General features: G+C 42.3%; 1 protein-coding gene across 2 annotated transcripts in view; it reads left to right on the top strand.

The window, feature by feature from the left end:
- Positions 1-21,861, top strand: part of LOC139339253 (collagen alpha-1(XI) chain-like) — an 83,683-nt gene that overhangs the window by 21,456 nt on the left and 40,366 nt on the right. Inside the window, exons 6-28 of one of the 2 annotated variants that reach the window (XM_070974787.1) lie at positions 3,674-3,760; positions 4,144-4,242; positions 6,111-6,416; positions 7,575-7,640; positions 8,611-8,652; positions 9,019-9,081; positions 11,295-11,369; positions 12,062-12,145; positions 13,644-13,700; positions 14,311-14,364; positions 14,522-14,575; positions 14,980-15,033; positions 15,145-15,198; positions 15,947-16,000; positions 16,104-16,148; positions 16,919-16,972; positions 17,066-17,110; positions 18,453-18,506; positions 19,604-19,648; positions 20,123-20,176; positions 20,280-20,324; positions 20,781-20,834; positions 20,928-20,972. In XM_070974787.1, the coding sequence (XP_070830888.1) occupies positions 3,674-3,760; positions 4,144-4,242; positions 6,111-6,416; positions 7,575-7,640; positions 8,611-8,652; positions 9,019-9,081; positions 11,295-11,369; positions 12,062-12,145; positions 13,644-13,700; positions 14,311-14,364; positions 14,522-14,575; positions 14,980-15,033; positions 15,145-15,198; positions 15,947-16,000; positions 16,104-16,148; positions 16,919-16,972; positions 17,066-17,110; positions 18,453-18,506; positions 19,604-19,648; positions 20,123-20,176; positions 20,280-20,324; positions 20,781-20,834; positions 20,928-20,972 (1,590 nt within the window). The remainder of the gene's footprint in view (positions 1-3,673; positions 3,761-4,143; positions 4,243-6,110; positions 6,417-7,574; positions 7,641-8,610; positions 8,653-9,018; positions 9,082-11,294; positions 11,370-12,061; positions 12,146-13,643; positions 13,701-14,310; positions 14,365-14,521; positions 14,576-14,979; positions 15,034-15,144; positions 15,199-15,946; positions 16,001-16,103; positions 16,149-16,918; positions 16,973-17,065; positions 17,111-18,452; positions 18,507-19,603; positions 19,649-20,122; positions 20,177-20,279; positions 20,325-20,780; positions 20,835-20,927; positions 20,973-21,861) is intronic. The other variant, XM_070974788.1, reaches the window with a different exon arrangement.

The raw sequence follows: 21,861 nt of genomic DNA, 5'->3' as shown, positions 1-21,861 counted from the left end.
GCAGCACTTCACTGACATTTTAGGACCGTTTTTGCTAGGCCCGAGAACTTCATGGCCTTCCACAACTTACGTAACCAGCATTTGTTGGTTCAGCATTACTTTACCAGGCAGACTTTGACCGTAATGCGTCCACCTGTTCATCTCTTTTGCTGTCGGAGTGTTTTGCCATGAGAATTGTTGGGTGGCGGGAAAGTGTGAGACTAAAGGTGAAAACTTTGACAGTTAGCAACCCTGGTTATGTAGTATTAGCAATTTAAGGTGTCTCTCTCTTTATAACATTAAATACTTGGGAGGATGCATCATGCTGCTAAGTTTGAATTCCAGTTGGAACGTGGACGCTAGCAAGCAAGGCTGTAGCTCCAGCTGGGAAAGAAAAAGCTAGTTAGCCAGACTTGCTAACGTTAGCACTGAGTCCTGCTTTTGGTTAATTACCATACATCTACCAAATGATTACCATGTGATTCCAATAACAGGGTAACTAACAATGTTGCACAGGTAGTGCTGAAATCACAGATAGGACTACAGTAAGCAACAGCTAGCAGCGTTAGCGTCATGTTTCCCTGTATCCCCACCCACATTCTTTTCTCTGTCTGTGGCAGCTAACAGTGACCGTAGAAATCATTTCACCTGGTTTGAATCGTACATTTTCAGTCTGCCAGAAATCCACAAAAATCAGAAAATATGTGCATGATCTTAAAACATTTTTACAAACATTCCAACAGGAAGACGTACTTTGACAGAGACTGTGAGTTTCTATGTCAACTCTAATCTGTCTCTTTTTTTAGCCTGTGTTTTACTCTTGGAAACATGCTGACATATTGAAATAGATTGTTGAGTTTGAACTCATCTTCTGACATTTAAATTTTATTGCATCTGGCTCCACAACACCATTTGTAGCCTCTTCAGCCAGATCTCTTAATTGAAATACAGTGCTTTGTGTCAGGGCCGCACTTTTCTTTTTTCACCTTTTTGTTATTTTGCTAGTTCAAGCCTTTTTGTCGGCTTTTTCCTTCAGTATTTCAGAAAAAAACTGATGAGCTCACACTGGAAACTTTTCCTTTTTCCCTGCCACGAAGCCCACTTTGGAGTGGCCCCGTGATTTATATCACTAACGAGTTCTGCAGACTCTGCCCAGACTCCCAGGGAAATTTAAGCTTTTCCTTCCCCAGCTAGACTCCCAGTACCTGGAAAAGTAGACTTTGGATCCTTGGTTCAAGAAAAAAATCTCCATTTCTCTATTTGAAAATTTTGGCTGTACTGTTGGTACCATGTCCTGGAAAATATTGCTTCATCACCAAGTTAATCTTCAGCGCCAAGACAAGGAGCTTGTCAATTCTAAATAGACAGCAGGGAGCAGTTTGGATGTAAGAACATTGTAAATCTGGTTTATTCATTGTTGGTTTCTGTACAGTTGTAACAGGAATGTTTTTCCGACATTCCAGCTCAGTATTCTACAGAATTGCTTTTCTCTTGCACAGCTGAAAAATATTTCATCCAGAGAACAAATTACTGTGGTCGAAATTGAAATCTCACAGCAATTTTTTTTTCACTGTAAAACCTGTTTGTGCACGTCGAAGTCTCAGCTTCTATCCCTCGTTGAACCCAAACCTGTAAAATTCTACAAAAGCTGGGAGTGTGGATGTGACCTTAGCCTCTGAAGTTGCTCCTTGACCTGAAGCGCGCTGCCTTTGCAGTCGTCAGCCACATGTCTGCAGCTGGGTTATAAGAGGAAGAGGGGGTGATGCAGGAGGAGGAAGGGGAGCTTTTTTTATGAGCACACTTCAGTATTTACGCCTTTCATCCGAGTCTGCGGTGAAGGCCTTCAGCTCAGCCAAGCACTTCAACACCATAAATCTTTATAAATCTTCCTTTGCGCTCTATCTTTCTCTCCGACCCTCTCCTCTTCACTCCGTCAGTCTAGTTGGTCTAGCCACGGCTTCACTCTTGTGTGACCTCTCCTCCCTCTCTGGGCCACTGAACGGACACCAGGCCAGAATTGCAGCAGCCCATGGATCTTGTATTATTTTTATGAGCTTAGCAGTCATCCAGGGAATAATATTTATCCCTGCGCTGATAGAGCGATGTATATCAGGGGCTGGTCTGTTAACTTAATCGCCATTGCTTTTTTTTGACAGTGTTGATGGAGCTAAAAGAAAATGGCAGAACTGCAGGAATCTTAAGGTTTTGACATCAAGCTAAAGTGGCTAAATTGTATAGTGTTATATGGGTTGTGGGCACTGCACCAATAAATGCTTGTCAGCATTGGTGATTTAAAGGAATAGCTGCATTTTGGGGAATGCATTTATTCACTTTCGTGCCAAAAGTTAGGTGAGAAGATTGAAACCACTCTCATGTCTGTATGGTCACTAAGAAGCTGGAGCCAGGAAGTGATTAGCCTAGTTTAGCATAAGGATTGGTAGCATGGGGAAACAGCTAGCTCTGTAAAACCACATCTTGATGTTTTTACACTTCAGGTTTTGTATGGATTAGGTGCCAATTACTGAGATTTAGATGTGCTTGTAGGCTGCATTGTTTCCCTTCAGATAGAGCCAGCCTTGCAGTTCCCTCTACATTCAGTCTTTATGCTAAGCTAAGCTAACTTTCTCTGAGCTTATTGGCATGGTGTGAGAGTGCTATCAATCTTCTCATTTAAGTCTTGTGTACGTACCCATATGTCAAACCAAGTAGTGGTTCTCAAGTGTTCATTTTTCTGCTAAGTTTGGCTTTAATTAGTTATCTGATCCAAGAAAAAAAGGGGTTGTGACATCATGATTGACAGCTGGTGTGCTCGCCCATTGAGCCGGGTGTATAGGCGGGACCTCAGTACAGCGGCTTCAAACCCTGATCTTCACTGCACAGGAAGTGGGGATGCGTCATCCATCTTTTTGTATATATTGTGCTGTGGTCTATGGTGTCGATCTTCACTTCAATTAAATCAACTTTTAACAAAAAAAATTATGGCGTTAACATTTTTTAGCTTCTGAACGTGGGCTTGCCAGAAATCAACAGAGAACTACTGTTTTAAAGTAATATCACTACACAAAAGATACCACATAGTAACTTGGTGGAATGCTTTGTTTGAAAAATACTAAGGTGACATATTGTTGTCACAGACACTGATTTAATTATTCAGTGTTTTTTCCTCCTGCTACTGTTTTCTGTATGTTCCCCATAATTTACGAATATGCAATGCGAGTCAGGCCACCTTAAGGTTTCTGTTTTAAAGGGCCAATTAATGAAAACCTGAGGCCATTGTTGGCTTCCAGAATTAAGTGGTAGAAGCAGATAAGTTTTTACTGGCATCACATTAACCCTCCAACATCCTGTTGGAAGCAAACAAGAATCTTAATTACTGTTTGCTTGGTTACACACATGAACCTTTCATCATGTGGGCTCTCAGGGGGTTTGGATGGGAGGGAAGCAAGGATTGCTGTTGCCATCCATATGCAAAATTGTTCAGTTTTCTAATATGGATGTAACATTTTCAGCATTTGACCATGTTATTTATAAAATAGCATGATGGTTTACATGTTTACAAATAGTTGACATGCTCTTACATGCCATGTAAATAATGCACAGTATGTCTTTTAGACATTCTGCTGCCTTATTTACATGATTATACTAATTAATTGACCCACCCCCCACCCCCACCCCTTCCCCCTTTTCCTTACAGTACAACTATGAATATGGTGAACTCTATGACTACATTGAAGGAGAGTTAACCACTGACGCTCCCCCAACAGAAGGAGCCAAGGTCGAGGTAACACATGACTAACATTGTTCTCATGGCTTTTCCATGAATAACACCTATACAAGCACTTGAGCTCCATTATCCATCGCCTGTCCCTCATATTCATCTTCACTTCTCTTTCTCCTTTTTTCTCCTCCCCTTTCCTATTTTATCAGCATGTTTGATGTCTGCCATAAGTTTGATTTCATAATTTAACATTTTTGTACCCCACTTTCAAACAGGCCATGATTATTATAACACTTGTTTTGAAGGTCCTATAGTCATATCACCCTTACAATCATCATGTTCTTGCTGTGAATTATGTGAATTACCAAAAACTCTTAAACATAACCTGACCTTCCCCTCTCAGATATGTAATGTTTTCCCTGTGTGCTGTTCATGCCTGATTTCAGACAAATGTGGGTGAAGACTACTACACGGGTGAGTATGACTACACCACAGTGGACGGAAATCAGCCTGAAACTCCCACTGAGACTGCGGGACAAGGCCAGGTGACTTTTTAAATATTTTTATTTTTACAAAGATCAAGACTTAATAATTGTCTTCATAAGGAGATATGAAGCATGAATAGGAAAGATGTTTGGTCACTGTAGTGAACTACAATACGAAATGACAAAGTCATTTACAGCATAACATGGTAAGAGTTGTAGATTGTTAGTAGTTGTTTAACAATCTCATTTGGTCTTAAAATGTGGAATTACTTTAGTCGAATCATTATTGATTTCTGTGAATCAGAGAGGGCTGAACCACAGAAGAATTCGTTCAAATTCCTATTTAAATGATCACTGGCTTAAAAGGAAATTAAACAAAAAAAAATGCTTGGGCGTCACGAACAACAAAACATATTTTTACAATCGTCTTTGGAGGTTGAACTCCAACAAGGCCTCACTAAGGACAAACTGCTCACTCTACTCCTTGATTTCCACGAAAAACCACCTCCATCAAACAGTCTGGAACCCGGATAAAGACTGACGCAGGAAAATTTTGTCATTTAATGAGCCGTAACCAATGGAAAATCAGTAGACAGACGCATCCCCCTATGTTACTGCCATATCCTGAATTTGGCAGATCCTGTCTTAATTTGTGCTAAACCATCACATAAAACACAACATAATGAGGAACATTTGGGGGTTAAACTAGAACAATACGCCCATGTGCTCCGCCAGCCAAATGTCTGCCTATTGCATTGTGAGGTACTTTAAGGTGCATTGTGTAGCTTCAGTCAGCTTGAGACTTATTAAACTGACAGGCCAGAGCCCTAACCACTGAAAGTAAACATACGTATGCCGTCCCACGTTGGAACACTGCTGATTACTGAGGACTGTGACGGACTGGACAACTTTAAGACACTGTCACAGGGTCGTACTCTTCATAGATCTAACTCAATACACAAAATACTACTGGTGGATGCCTTTAATAAACGGGTGTTGCAGTATTGTGTTGTCAGTGGATGGCTGAAGCCCTAAAGTTATATTATTTCTGCATCTTCTGCTGGTTCAGCATGCTGCTGAAGTCTCACCTGGCTTTAGCCATGGATTGTGGTTTGTTAGATGCCCAGTTGTGGAATAAAATGAGAGATTATTTTGCGAGTGATTTACTAGTAGGGTTTAAGCTCAGCTCATGTAAATCTTTAAAAAGGTACCCGATTCATTAACTGTTTAAAACATGGAAGCACTGTCATAGAAAGTTTAACCTCTAATCATTCTGCCAAATCTTGAACTATGATGAAATCCCATGAAGTGAATAACTTTTGCGAGTTTTTGCAGTGAAAGCTGAAACACGTGTGCATGAGAGGCCTTGATATTTTCTCTGCAATCTCCCTCAAGACACTGTCAGTCAATCAATCACGCTCAGCTCTGATTTTCACTTCATTGGGTTTTTAATAGTTCTTGAAATGTTTCTTTGTGTAAACATTTGCATTTAACCTCTTGACTATGATTTAATTACTTTACCATATATGTACTGTATTTCTTTATTTTTTCCATATTGTGACTGTTTTAAAACATCATTGTGTCTGGGTCATCTCACATTCCTGTAAAAGATGACTAAATCTTGTGCCTGCTGACTAAACATATGTGGAATTTCACATATGTTGAGTTTTGGATGCTGTCCCATATTAGACACATTGATTTGTGCACAACTAAGCTGAACATTTTGAAAAAGAGGAATTTCACTTAGTTGGTGTCCAATAATTTTGGAGTAGTGCTAAATACCATTGCCCTTACTGTGAATCATGCCACAACAAACATGTGAATCATTCAAACTGTTCACATGGTTTCTTTTCTCTAACCAAACCTCCATGTTCCTTCCCATCTTGACAACCCCTTCCCCCTGTTTGCGATGCCTGGATTGATCCCAGAACTACGACGGGGAAATAGTGGATGATTACATCACCGGTGTGGAACAGGTCGGGGTGGACCCCACTGTTGCTGTGGAAACTGCTGCCTCTGTGGACACCCAAGAGAAGGTGGATCCTGCCACAGACGTGTATGAGTTTAAGGAGTACGACCTGAAGGAGTATGACAACAAGGAGTTTATTGAGAAGCCGTACGATTATGGCGATTATGGCGATTATGGCCCCACTGATGCCAAGCCCACATCTGCAGCATATGAGGAAGAGTTTGGTCCTGGTGTTCCAGCGGAGACCAACATCAGAGAGAGCAGTGTAAGTGCTGGAGTGGTTAGGAGTGATGGTCGGGGGGAGGGAGTATGGAGATGGTGGTCAGGAATGTGGAAAGATGGAAAAGATGCTGGTGGCGTTTGTTTGATGGGTTATTTGCGTTGCCCTTTTTGTTTATTGTTTCTAATGGTATCAGGTTATAGCTTGGAGCATTCTGCATGCACATGCGGCGAACACAAACACACCCACAAACACAAACACACACCTTGTCTATCTAAGTCTCCTGCAGATAAACAGATGTCGGCCCAGCTGTCAGTACAGACACGCCCTCCATAACCTCTTGGCCTCAGCGACCTTTGCTGTTTATCAAAGACATCCTCCCTGGTTATCTCAGCAATGATCTGTTTGGATTACCTGATGACAAACTAAGTCTTTGCAAATGTTTTTTCATTAAATGATCTAGTTCAATATATAAAAGCAGACAGAAATATGTGCTGAGCCAGTGTCTGTCATGGCTAGTTTCCAGCCCCCTTCCTTGCCTCAGGATCCAGATTCTCAGAGGCAGGAAGTGACACGGTCCCTGTCTGGATGTTGGCTTGAGATATGGCTGCCTGGGGTTAATCTGAACCACTCTATTAGTGCACTCCACTCTCGGATCTCAGGACACCGCAGCCCTGCTCCATGACTTTCTCAAAAAGAGTTTCCTCTTCAGGCTAAATTGTACAATCTTGTGGTTTTTGGAGACAGTGTAGGTGGTTTGTGAATTCTTCTCATGTGAAGTCATTGTATGGATAGTGTCAGGTAACGACCTCTGCAGTTGTGCACAGTTGGGGTCTTTTTTGCAGTTCCTGGCTTTAAGGAAGCTTAATAAATAGGAGTCAGACCATAGTCTAAATTATAGCTTCTTCCTAAATTATTCCTGAGGTTTGTTTTTCCAGCAGGAAGAAAAAAAGTTCTTTTCGCCTTTGAATACTATCTAAATCTTTTGAAGCATGCAGAACACTAGTCAGCATTTTAATGACTATTTTTAACATTTTCATTGGTGTTTTAAGCAACCTCTTAAAAGAAGAAGACACCCAACACGATGAGACATCTGCTGCTCATTGGCTTCAGTTTTTCCATTTTGGTACCATCGTTGCTCTGCATTTTCAACCTAACCTGTTACTGTGTGAAAAGCTCACCTGGTCTGTATTATGTCTGCAGGTGAGTGGAGGTCACAGTTACCTGGGAGAAAAAGGAGAGAAGGGTGAACCTGCTGTCATTGAGCCAGTAAGTGAAAATCTACCACATTCAAATGTTGAAAGTAACATTCACAAAATCCCCAAATGAAATAATGTATTAGAAATATATATATATATATATAATGTATATAGGAATGGGTTCACACTTCAAGATAAAACAGTATATTTAGTTATAACTTCAGCAGGTTAGCTAGTTGGTAAATAGCTAGCAAGCAACCTCCTATCTATCCAGTTAGCTTGTTAGCTAGCTTGTTAGCTGTTTAGCTATCTGGACTAGCTAGCCAGAAAAATAGTCTGGTTCTGTCTGATTCTTGCTTGGTCTGTTATTTTAGCCAAGAAAATGTTCAGACAAGTGTCATATTTTAAACTTAGTGACAGGCTTTCTTATCAGCTGAGACTTTCCAACAGTTGCGCACGATGATTTACAAGTCTATAAAAGTCCGAAATCAGATTCTCTGCATAGTTTCTGGGAAACATATGTTTTCTTTCATCTGTTCTCTTGAACGTATGAAAGAGCAGATATCCCTTTCATATCTGATTTGGATCAATATTTATGTATATTCCTTTATTTCACTTGGCGATGTTTATTTCACTGAAGTAGGTGCAACCAAGACTTTCTTCCCTCCTAATGAGGCTTAGCACATTACTTTGGCCCATATGGCCACACACAAAACACTGTGCCACACTTCATCAGTTCTTTAAAGTGCCATCCTATAGAGTTTGCCACTACAGCCTACTGAAATAGCAGCTGTAGTTAAGGTTTCTCCTCCCATACCATCTGTGCCACCACAGACTCCCATCCAGACCTTTGACCACACACACATTATAGAACAGAACACCAGATAGTCGACGATCTCTTAACTTCTTGAACTTGAAGCTAGAAGTTAACTCCTCAGCCTCAAACGCAAAGCACACGCTGCCCCCCCCCCCATTCTCCATCGCCTGTGGATTTGTACACTGCCCCATAATGCTACTGTATCCACTTTTTCCTTTTTCAGGGGATGCTTATAGAAGGACCCCAAGGAGCCCCCGGCCAAGCAGTGAGTATCACGTTCTCCCACACTCCTGTCTGCTTTCCACAGATGGAGAACAGCTAAAGAGGGAAAAAATGTCTTTATGGAAAGAGCATCAGCCCTGATCGCCAGTGAAGCTTGAGTTGGGAGAGACAGTTGAAATGTGTATTTGTGCATGAACGTGTGTACATCTGTGTGTGTGTGTGTGACTGAGAGAAAGAAGGGGGGTTGGGGGCTATTTAATTTTGAGGCTTATTTCTTTTTGAACCCGCGTCTTTGCTTCTGTCTTTGTTGGCATGTGAAGTACTGGACTGACTGTGGTGGGAACGCTGGTTAGCAGCATATTGGGATATAATATGCTAAGTGTATGTATGTCTGTGTGTGCGATCTCAGGGTACTCCTGGTACCCCAGGATTGCAGGGTCCCCCAGGTCCCCCAGGAGATCATGGTGAGAGGGTGAGTAAAAGCCTGGCCTCATTTCACAGCTGATTACAGATGTTTCTGAGAAGTGCTGTCACTCATTCCCAACTCCTCGTGAACATTTAGAGTTTAAAAACTGTTTTTATTTTACCAAAAAGAAGGATAAAACATATTTGTACCAATTAATTTAAATTGTCAACCAAAACACATGTTTTTTCAGGCTATAATTCATACAGAATGTACTGATACTTTAACCTTAGCCATTCATCTTACTTGTGGAATTATGGGAGTCAGCATATATATAAACGCCCCTGTATGGGTTCTGCTTTGCTGGAAAGCAGTGAAGTATAGTCTCAATGCCATGGAATGAATAATACAATTGGACGCAGCTTGCTACTGCAGCAGTAGGGGGGATTAGCAAGGAGTGGTGCAGGGAAATTAGATGCCCATAAACTGTCAATATACCAACAAAGTTCTGAGAAACAGCTGTGTTGACATGCTACAGGACTTGTGAGGAGGAGTTCAAGGAGTTTGCTATAAAATATGTAGAAGCCTAAATTTTCTCAAACCCTTTTTCCCAGCGCTGTGGGATTCCAGTCATTTATTTGATTGATTGGATGATACAGAATAAGTGCCTGTCTCCTCCAGAAGGCTGGATCTCTCAGCTTGTTTTTCCCAAATGTGGCGATTGCCCCGCACCCTTCTTTCATCACCCTTTTAGCACATCTACGTATTCTGTCTCTGGAGGTTAACCCTTTAATTGCTAACAAAAAACCAACCCTAACACGCCTCCTCCAGTGTGACTAGCAGCCCATACAAAAGGCTTATTGTTCCACAGCTGATCAGAAAACATTTTGTTAGTCCAAACCCCCCCTTCGTTTCCTCCCCTGAGAAGCAGTCTTGCTAAAGATTGACAGCGGGATTAAAAGTGACTCGTTTCTGTAGTCTTGTGGTTTTCCGTTGCGCAGTATCCGCCTAGACTCAACGTTTGATCGGCTCATTTCTCGCATAATCATGGTCTCCCTCCTTTCCACTCAAACAGCACTTTCCCAGCCATACAGGACCATCATTAGCGCTAGATGTCGCTCTGCTTACTATAACAGCAGTGGCTGGAGAGTGTTTACCACCTCTGGGAAAAGGCAGATGGGAACACATGGCATCAATTTGAGCCAGCAGCCTGAGATTGCTGCACATGACAAGACTGCTAAATGGACTGGTTTCTCTGGAAACTCTGGCTACTACTTTGTCCTGATTTGTAGATTTTTGTAGTTTTTTGCTCAGCTTATTCTCTGTTCTAATTTAATTGTCTATTCATATTATTTAATATGAGCAATTTGAATGCAATTAGTTTGCTTTTAAGTAGTTTTTAGCTAAACTTAGCAGCATGGCTGTCAAAATATCTCAACATCAACTTTTGGACATATTGTCCAATTTAACTGCAAAAGTGTAGATTACAATGAGAAATACACGTGAAGGCTGACAAAGGTCACGCAAGCCAGACAAAACACAGCTAAGACTGATAAAGGTCTGTCAGTTAGCCTCAGTTAGCCTGAGATGTCCCAAAATAGCCACTGTAAATAAGAAGAAATCCTTTTTAATTTGCATAACAGTGTAATCTCTATTATGGTCCGACCCATTGGCAAATTAAGAATGTCCATAGCAATCAAACTTTCCACTAATCACCCATCAAACAGTCGTGCTTTCTGAAATATAGTGAGCATTGTAGCATCACATGGCCACGGCTGTGGATTCCTAGTCTTATTATAAAGTCAGTGCTCTCCTGCCATCAATATGCCAAGGCCAGAAAAAAATCCATTCTTCATCTTTTCACATGATTGAATCCTCTGTCTTATTCCTCTCAGTAGGATTAGTAAATTATCAATTTGAAATAAGCAACAACGATGTAGTGAAGTATCTTCCCACTCGAATTGTTGTCATTCTTTTTCGTATTTTAATTTGCAGAGCACCTGGAAGGGATTATAGAGAAATAACCATGTTATCCCATGGGAAAATATGTGACTTGCTTATTAGCCACATCTATTAGTTATTCCTGGCAATGTTAAATACCAGCACACAGGTTAACAAAACAATAACTGATGAATCAAGTTCAATACTTTGAGGACGAAGAATAGCATTATTGTAGTTAATTGTAGTACACGTTTTTTGGTTTTCTTATTGATTTCACATTCACATCGAGACATGATGTGTGTGCACTTTGAACCAACTCTCTCTCTCCTCTGATTCTCCAGGGTCCTCCAGGCCGTCCTGGTCTTCCTGGCTCAGACGGTGTCCCTGGGCCTCCAGGTACCATTCTGATGCTTCCAGTAAGTCCTGCTGCCTTCCACAAGCCCACTGGGCTGTCGGCCTCGTTCCCCTCACATACTGTACACGCTTCATTTCAGGCACTTGCCCGTCAACCTGCTTCATTTAGTAAGTTCACCTCATGGCTTCAGCAGCAGGCCAAAGGATCACAACCTTATTTTCTTTGGATTACAAATCACTTACCTTGTAAATGTCAGCCAGCGCAATGGAGTGGAACCAGTGACTGAGGCTTTGAAAGGCTTGTGACACATATTTGTGTGTGTGTGTGTGATGTGTGCCCATGTATTACTCACGTTGTGGGGACATAAATCTGTTCTCACAGTCACATTGTGGGGACTTGCCTTACTTGTAGGGACACAATGCAGACTTGTGTGAAGGTTAGAATGAGGTTAAGGTTAGCGTAACGGTTAGGGTCAGACAAGTAGTGGTTATGGTTATGGTTAGGGCAAGTCTCCAGGAAATGAATGTAAGTCTATGTAATGTCCCCAAAAGTGATGGAAACATGACCGTGTGTGCTTGTAAGCCATGCATGTGCGATTGTATGTGTGTGGCATGGTGACAGCTTTATAGGTTGAACAAAAAAAGAAAGATGTGAACACACTCACCATAGGAGTCCATTAGATGTCGCACTCTGTGAAAAGGAGCGAGTCCATTTGTTTTTAATTGTGTTTCTTTTTGGTGTTGTGGTTGACAGTTCCGTGCGGGCGGTGAATCACACAAGGGACCTGTGGTTTCAGCCCAGGAAGCTCAGGCTCAGGCCATCCTGTCTCAGGCCAGGGTGAGTATCAGTGCCAAATACGCTCCTCGGTTTAGACATTTATTTTGATTTTCTGTGTCTCAGTTTACTCTCATTTGCTGCCTTTAACTTCGACTGAATGCTCCGAAAGGGCTGATATACGACTCAGATTTTAATTCATAAGAAATACTGTGCTCCAAGTTTTAAAAGAAAGCATTTAAATGTCCCAGAAAGTGTACTAAATAATGAATGGAGGAAGTCCCCCTCATCCTATAAACTGTCTAAATTCAAAAATATGGAGCTGGGTCAGGTTAGGTAGTATATAGAGCCACACCAGATGTTCACACTCACTCAGGGGTCCGGATAGCCGCAGCACTGTTGAAAAACAGGTTGAATTATGTGGCAGTAAGCAAGGTGTGATCTATAGTAGGCCACATGAAAATCGTTAAGTTGCACAAACACTGAATATTCACACGTTCACAACGCTCTGTGGAGCAGGAGGGCTGTCAAAACTGGTGATCTGGTGTTTAGTAATGTCTTGAAAGCACTTGTCACCTTTCTGTGTGTGTCTTTTATGCCAGAGGTTTGGCCCGAGGCAGGAAACAGAAAAAAACATGGCAGGAGTTGTAAGGTCTTCAAAATGTAAAGGGAATTGAAGGGAGACATTTTTGAACTTGCTGAATTCTCTTTAACCTGTTTGCACTCTGGAGATGCAATTAGCAACCACAAAGCATGCACGCAACCTGATGTGTGTGTTTCAGTCCTCAGCGTAGCACAGGGCATGAATTGATCGCCTTTGGTTTTAGCAAATTCACTCATTCAATAATCAGGCTGCAAATAAATCCCAGGCAACCTTTTTGGCAGTGTAAGCCTGTGGTCAACCATGAACCGGAACAAATACCAGAGTGGTAAACCCTGAACAAGAACAAAGTAAAGTTTGCACATTGTAAGGCTCCATGCTATACCCAAGTTAGTGTTTCCTTCAGTTTTTATTCCTTTCAGTATTAAGCTCAGTCAGTTGAATGAATGAATCAAACAAGAATTTGCACATGATGGTCTTTTGAGAATAAAAAAAGGAAAATAAGAGCAACTTATGTTAACGAGTTTCTGTCCGTTGAAAGTATCTCCATCAGACTAAAAACAGGGGCTCATATGTTGTTCATTTAAATCATGTTGTGTACATATTTTATAATATTTTTCTTACTTACTTACTTTCTTCTTACTTTCTCTTTATCTGTTTTCCTGATACGTCTGTTATGCACCAAAACACCAAGTCAGATTCCTCGCATGTGAAATCCTACTTAGCAATAAGCCTCATTCTGATTCTCCGATTCTGAAGATCACTGGATGCTAATAAGCTGACTGCAAAGAGAACATGGCTGCACTCCTAATGTAAAACATACATTATCCTAACTCCTTGTGATAGAAGAGGTAATACTGTGTTTCAGCGCATTCAGTTGGTGTAGACGGGTATAAACGCAAGAGTGCTGACACTGTGAGCTGACCGGCGGTTTACGTGTTGTTTTTGTCTGATCCACAGCTGGCTATGAGAGGTCCTCCGGGGCCAGCGGGCATGGCAGGAAGATCTGGTCCTCTGGTGAGTAGCTTTTGAAAACCATCTGCATGCAGACGCATCCACAGCATTGATGTGCTTAATGTAACATCCGTTCGTTTCACAGTTGAAATGAAAATGAAATGGAAAACACATTTAATGATTAGCGCTTCTTCCTGTGAAGGCTTCAACTTCAAGATTTTATCATTTCCTAAAACACACTCCTTACATGCATGCACACACTCGCACACCACCCTCCTCCCTCTCTGACTGTGAGCACATTTGATTTTATTCCATCGACGTATGATATGCAGCTTGAGTGACTGATAAAAGACGAATGCAAAAACTGTTTCTGCACATAGGGCGGATTATTTATGATAGCTTCAGGATCACCTGCCACACGTTCTCTTCTTTGGGAGTTTCTTCCACACAACACATGAATGTTGCACCTATCCCACACTTCTAGGATACTGGAGGGGTTTTGTACACGTGGAAAGATCATCCAGGATGTCTTTCTGTTGTGTGTTCATAAAATCCAAGTTTTAAATCTTATATTTAGTGTGTTTGGATTTGCCAAATGATCAGATGACTAAATACAGTATTTGGCTTCTGTGCAAACATGTTATTCATTTAACCTGTGTATATATTTTAATAGGGAAGTCCTGGTGCTCCTGGACTTAAAGGTGACAGCGGTGATTCTGGACCACAGGTGAGAATTGACACAAGGAATCTGTGTTCATTTGGTCAAACTCCTTGATTTGTGCAATAAGCATAATTTGTTCACCTGTGTGCATCTCAGCATAAAGAAATCGTAACTTAAATAATATTTTAGTCTTCAGTGTCTCATTCGTATGTTTTCCTCACAGGGACCCAGAGGTCTTCAGGGTGCAACTGGTCCACCAGGGAAACCAGGAAAGAGGGTAAGAGTTCTTTCCAACCAGGATCAACCAGCTTTTCACATTTCATTACTTTATAATGATTCATCCCCTCCCGATCAGCGCTGTGTTGCAACGGGAGATTAAGTTTAAATTCCCAAATTTCCAATATTTCACGCTGACAAGAGTGCGAGGATCAATGCTGCAGTGCCCAAAGAGACGAGCCCGTTTAGTTTCAAACATGGCTTTTTTTCAAATAAGTCAGCTGCACCCAATAATCGTCTCTTCACGTTGTGTAAATTCATAAAGTCATGTTTATTTAACTGTAAACTAGTTAGAAAAATTATTGCATCTTTCCTCTGTTTATTCTCTAAAGCCATACAAGATAATTGACTATTTTTCTAATGGGATTTCCATGTAGCCTGACATGATATTTACGTGTTCTTCAGGGTCGTAATGGAGCTGATGGAGCTCGAGGAATGCCAGGAGAGGCAGGACCCAAGGTAAAGTACACCCCAGGTTTTCCATCAAACCACTGAGTGCCTTTGGGATGTGTTGAAAGTGCTGTGCTGAGGAGATTGACAGAACGAACCATTTGTGGCTGTGTGTTTCAGGGTGACAGAGGTTTTGACGGCCTGCCTGGTCTTCCTGGAGAAAAAGGACACAGAGTAAGTATGGAGAGAGAGTTTTGGGTTTGGTGACTGAACAAGGTCGGAGAGCATGCATCATTAAAGGCTTCTATCTGTGTCCAAAAATAAGATTCTCCAGTCTCTTATTTCTAGACCTTGATCCTCATTGATCACAGTCAGCGCCGCTCTGTACCCTGTCCTTACAGCAGCATCGGGGCTGATTGGTAGCTCAAAGGCCACCTCCCATCCATCTCATGTTGACAGATATGTATTCTCAACCAGTGGAACTCATTAGGGCGTTTGACCCACTTCTACGAGGTGGGACCGACTCCAGAACCACTTAACCAGACCTGGAGGCGGACAAGGAGCGCTGCGTTTGGTTTCTGCACAATTTAGGCCCGTGTAGAGAGCCGAAAGAGAGGAGAGAGATCACAGAGGGGTATTTCTAGACAGGGAGTCAGGCCTTATCCTATACTGAGTAATTACAGGGCCGGCAGAGGTAGGCCAGTCCATATAGAGCACTATGAATAGTAGAAACCATAGATTGTGGTGACGATGCTTACTGTAGATGAAAGGCACTCCAGTTGCCCTTTTTGTTGCCTTTGACTTTTCAACATCGTCCCTCTATGTTTTCTGAATTTTTGACCCATATCATATTTTTTTGGGAAGTAAACATTGGAGATTTTTTTTGCTCTCTTGGCAGCAGGGATCAAGCATGTGGACTCCCTTGTGACCTGCCACTCCCCCTCTTTGTTGATATTCCTTTCCTGTGATCTTTTCCCTCCAGGGAGAACAAGGTCCTACAGGTTCTCCGGGACCTCCAGGAGAGGATGGCCCAAGAGTAAGTAGCACATCAGTCACGACAAAGCTTACTCTTGTTTCCAAAAGTCTTAAACATTACTCCGTTCTCATTTGTAACACACTCTTTCTCTTTCTATCCAAAGGGTGAAGATGGCCAGGTTGGACAGAGAGGTGTGGCTGGAGAGAGTGTAAGTGTATTTATTATTATCTGATGACGCAGTTGGGCAGGATTGTTCACTTGCATCTTATTACATCAGGACAAAGATAAGAATATGATGAATATATCATCATCAGGCCTCTAACTTCCTGTGCTACTACAAGCACCATCCCCTCATTCCTTCTACATTCATTCTGGCAATTATTTCAATCCACAGCCTTGCCCTCCTCTTGTCTTGGAGCTGTAAGGACATTCCTGTCTGCAAGGACCACTGCATTTGTAATCTCGACCTTGCCAAGACAGAACGGCTCTGAATAATAGATCAGAAAATAGAACTGGGAAACGTGTTGTTCTGTCATGACCCATGAGAAATTGCCATATGCTGCTTAGCTCAGTTCAAATGGACCACGTAGCTGCATGAGAAATAGTTCCTCCCCGTCATACCCAAAATAACATTGTCCTTTTAAAGAAATAGTTGCACGGCATTTCATCACATATACCAACCGTACGATGAAAGAGCGCAGTAAGTGCAGTGATTTTAAGTGCATAACTTAAGCTGTTGAGATAAGGAACAACTTTCATGACTGTTCTGCAGCTGCAGTTACCATATGTGATCACAAGGGGTCAGTATTTTAGCTCTTTACACTCAAGTCAAAACAGTTTTACGGCTTTTCAGTGCACCTAACGTTCCGTACATTATGCTAGCTTTTTATTGCCTGCCTACAAACTCGCACAAATGCTGATATGTTTAGGTATTATTTTGCAGAATTTTCTTTAACTCATGTTTGTCTTGATTGGCAGGGTCCTCGAGGTTTGCTCGGCCCCAGAGGGTCTCCAGGTCCCGCAGGACAGCGTGTAAGCACACCTCCCATATCACTTCATTCTGACACTACTCAAAAGTCGTGATCCAGCTCAATAAGATTCACTGTCCAATTCTGGTCTCTTTAGGGTCTCCCTGGACTTGATGGACAAGCTGGTCCCAAAGGAAACATGGTGAGAAATATGTGTTTTGGTGGATAATCAGGTCCCAAAGAGAGCATATTAGTAATCAGTATGTAATTTGGCTTGAGGCTGATTGCAGGTCAGTGACCTTTTAGGCTTGTGTAACATGACAAGAATGGAGGTCATAGGTCATCTGCTGATGAGAGATAGTAGATGGAGGTAGGGGGAGTCCTACAAAAGCTGTTAGAGCTTTTCCTTGAACTGCAAAGTCTGTGGACTGGATAGGCCATGATGAAGAGGCCTCAAGTTTTGATAAGCAAAGGAACAGGAAGGCCAGTCTGTGCGTGGTCCCATCGCACATTCAGCTTCCCGGAGGGTCTCAGTGGGATGTTTGACTGAGGGTAACATATCATTGGTCGGGACAGCTGGACGAGCCCACTCGTTGTCTGTGGTCACTGAATCACCGAGCCGGAGAAACAAGCAGCTGTTGGAGGGACACAAAACAATAGGAATACATTGTGTTTCTTATTAATTCCCTTAAAGTTGGTATTGATTTCGAAAATCAAATCAAAGTATCCACAGTAGTAGAGCTTCCCAAAGGGCTTCGAAACCCGTCTGGCACTCACACCGGCCTCTAACATATGGATGTCTTTAAGACATCCTTTACGAGTGAGGAACCCAAATGCCTGACTGACTGCATTTCAATGAATTCCCAGCTTTACATTCTGCACTCAAGGCCCTGCAGACGATCAGTCAGGCAACCTAAACTTCACTGAATCCAGCGTTTGTATTTAGTGTTTGTTGTAACAGCTGCAGCAGATTGCCTCACAGGGGTCTTGTCTCTTTTTGTATGTGTTTGGTTTGTGACACACCAAATCTCAGCAGGGATACCAAACAACTCGTCATTCCGGTTTGTCCTATTAGCCTTAATCCATACCAAGATGGCTGTGTAGCCCCACAGCATGTATTTAGAGAAAGCTGTATTTCATAGCCAAACTTAAATTCTGCCCAGCCACCAGTTTTTAGGGCTGGCTTTGATAGGAACATAACTTTGGATAAGGCCAGAACACAGGCAGCTCCACTTTATGAGCCAGTGTATCGCATTTCTCCCCAACATTTGTACCTTTTTGTTTCACATTCTTGACATAGATTGGATAAATTCAACCAATATATCCAAGCAAGGTCACCCAGAGTTTTCATCTAAGCCAGAACCACAGCACCACGGGGCTTTTTAAGGTTTGCTCCTCGTTGCCAGCACAGTCTGAATTCTTTGGCAATGTTGTTTCTTTTTCAGTAATTTCACAGATCGAAAGCAAACAATGGAATAAATAAATGGAATCACTTGCAGCAATTAGAAAATTGATTGCATCCTCTTTGTCTTTGTGATGAACAGGGTCCACAAGGAGAGCCAGGGCCTCCCGGACAACAGGGCCTGCCTGGTCCACATGTAAGTTTCTCCTCTTTCCTCTCTCTCTCCCTGTATCCATCTCTATGCTACGTCTGATCACTTCATCTCTCCTGCTGTGTTCCACTTTGTCTCCTCTCTTCCCCAAACTCTTCATCCCTCTCTTGTCATCTCTCTGCCTCAGTCTGTCCTTTTAATGCTCCATCCTCATATCCACTGTGCAGCAGGAAGAGCTCTGAACTCCCATCAAACCAATCAAACCATCGTGGACACATTTTTCTTTTGCTCTCCTGTCCTTTTCTTCTGTCTCTCCATCCCTCACTCCAGAAGTCACAGTCTCTCTATGGGGCATTCCACAAAACTAACACCAAAACAGAGCAAAGAACTTCACAAGTGTTCACCAACATTGTTTCTCTGCGGCTACGAAGCAGAAAAACATCCTCTCTGTCCTGCTGAGATGAGACATATTGTACTGATTTGATTGCACTTAACCCAATTACTTTGTCCAGTTGGTGGCACGGTGAAAAATATTCCATTTTGGAGTCATCTTTAATACAAAACAGTACACCCAACATTGTAGCCAGGGCAAAATGACCACTGCCAGGTAAGATTTTCAGTCCCACTGACGCTCACAGCACGGACAGGATGGCGTCATTCCACTGGAAAGTATTAGCAGGGACCTGTCCTGATGGTATACAGGTTGAATAAATAACTTCATTTTAGTTATACCTGGCCAGAGGCAGATTGATGCCTTCCAGGGAAGGCATTGGCCCATAGAAAAATAACAAGGCTCGCTTATTTTAACTGTTTATAGCTTTTTTTTATTCTACATGGCGCAAATTTTCAAGAAGTCTGCAAGATGCGTGACTTGTAGGAAAGAACAAAGAACTTCGCTTTGCACGGCTGAATGAACATACACTGTCTGAACGTATCTGGCTGAGCAGGATGAAGTAGTTCAGCAAGAAAAATCAAATTGTACGAGGAAGAAGAAGAATGCATTACAAAATAAGCACATTACAAATACAGGACACCGTCAAAATATCCCCCAAACGCACCGCTTCATTTTCTGTCAGAATCATGTACGCCTGGTTATTGAAAATGACTGCTCTAATAACAGACCTGTCTTAATTGTCTTTCAGGGTCTTATTGGTCCTCAAGGTCCAATCGGGCCACCTGGTGAAAAAGTAAGTAAAGAGGGAGCCCAGTGATTCCTTCAGTCCTCCCACAGCAGCTCAGCTCTGCTGCAGCGATAAGTGAATCAGTCAGGACCTCATAAGTGATTCTGCAGATCTGCTGCTGTCTGAGGCTTAAAGGCCTTTACTGGCTTCTCTGAAGGCTAAAACACACACACACACACACACACACACACACACACACACACACACACACACACACACACACACACACGCGCGCGCGCGCGTGCACACACACACACACTGTATGCATATTACCATAAGACTACTGCTGCATAAGCACTTACTTTGTCTAACTGAAAGTATTTTCTTAGTGGTTTTGTGGATATTTAATAGTATTTCAAGCAGATGAACTTTTGGCAGCCTTCATAATCCTGTCATAGACGGGGTGTGTGCATGCACGCACCTCTCCACTATCTGTCTGTCTGTCTATTTCACTTCCTTTTTATTGCTCTCTCTTTGTAGGGGCCTCAAGGTAAACAAGGTTTGCATGGCCTTGCTGGTGCTGATGGCCCCCCTGTAAGTAAAGCACCTCACTCCTTTTTCATTTTTATGTCTTTCAGTCAAAATACATACAACCTACACAATCAGCTGCTGATGAACTGAATCTGTTCTTTCACAGGGTCACCCTGGAAAAGAAGGTCCTGCAGGCGAGAAAGGAGCAGCTGTAAGTATGAGTGGTTAATTTGGATTTTGCCGGAAAGCGTGCACAAGATTCATCAAACATGTCACTGCTCAGGGAGAAGCCTGGGTCGGGCGGACCTTGCAAATAATTAGATTTAGCATTTGTTTGGCCTGCATTGTGTGCCACTAGGGCGAGGTTTAATATAACCACACAATTTAGATAATATCTGTAAAGCGGTAGCAGAAATAGAACACTCTGAATTGCCTTGCTCAGTCTTTCCTGTGCTTAGCTAATCTTGTGATTTTCTGTGTTTGCCACCTTGTTGTTCTCTGTGCTAGACTGCAATGAGCTGCGCACCACAGAAGATGACGCTGTTGATTAACTTTGCTTTCATATGCATGACTTTGTCCAATAGCTGCTCGAGGAATCACTGTTGAACAAAGACACGTTGCAGTAAAGGTTGATTCACAGCTCATGACACTTTTTTCAATCTTCCAGGGTCCTCCTGGTCCTATGGGATCCATCGGCTACCCTGGACCTCGCGGCGTGAAAGTAAGCACTATCTTAGTCATACAGTGCCACCCTGCCATGATGAATTTCCATTTTCTCATTCTCATCCTGACTCTATTTTTCCTCCTTTGTCAGGGTGCTGAGGGAATTAGAGGCCTTAAAGGTGGCAAAGGAGAAAAGGTAAGCAGGCTCCTCTTCTTCCTCAGCATGATTGACAGATGCCCTCTCTCTAAAAATGGAGACTTGCAATTCCGTCTCAAATGAGGCTTCCCGGGAATCCAGCAAGTGGAAAAACTCTCTAAGGCCCATCAGGCTGGCAGTTAAATCCTCATGCCACTCAGCTGTAATGGAGTGTGGAACATTAAACCAGAATGATGCTGTTTGTCAGGAGGTTTCAGTGGAGACCGATGTGTTGCCATTGTTTTCTTGGATCGCGGTGGCTGAGCTCAGCCTGTTGCTGCCTCAGAGTCACTGAATCCATTTTCCTGTCAGCTTTGAGGAAGCTGAAACTCTTCAGAGATGACCTGAAAATTCTGAACGTGTTGTCAAAAGCTCATAAAATCCAGAAGACAAGTATTTTACCAATCCCAAGTTACAGATTGTGTTACATGCTTATCACGTTTTATGGTGTTATGATTTAGAATCGAAGTGGTTGCATGCATAAAAATATGGCCCAAAATTGGCATCAGTATGCAATGTGGAGAACACAGCTGTCATGAACCAATGACAACAGAGCCTGGGAAGAGACAGAAGACTGTATTCTCAATTTCAACCACCAGATGTCAGTAGAACAGCACAGAGAAACAGAGACAGTGCAAAACTGAGTAAGCGAATGCCTCAGTTAAGTGACCACTAGGTGTCAGTATTAAACTATCCAAAGGAGTCCTCATACTTCTGACTGCCAGTAACGCCGTATACTGACTGGCCACTTTATTAGGTACACTACAATCTAATGTGATCCAGCACTACAGCTCTGCCATCACTTCTGCCTGTACAAAGATAATAATGTTCAGTTTTTGTTGGCACTGTCAGAGAGGTATTAATTTGACTACATGTTTATTATTGAGGT

Source organism: Chaetodon trifascialis, chromosome 11, assembly GCF_039877785.1.
Source record: "Chaetodon trifascialis isolate fChaTrf1 chromosome 11, fChaTrf1.hap1, whole genome shotgun sequence".
In the NCBI taxonomy this organism is placed as follows: Eukaryota; Metazoa; Chordata; class Actinopteri; order Chaetodontiformes; family Chaetodontidae; genus Chaetodon; species Chaetodon trifascialis.
Note: the sequence above shows the minus strand (reverse complement) of the source record. Positions and strands in the feature narration are given on the sequence as shown.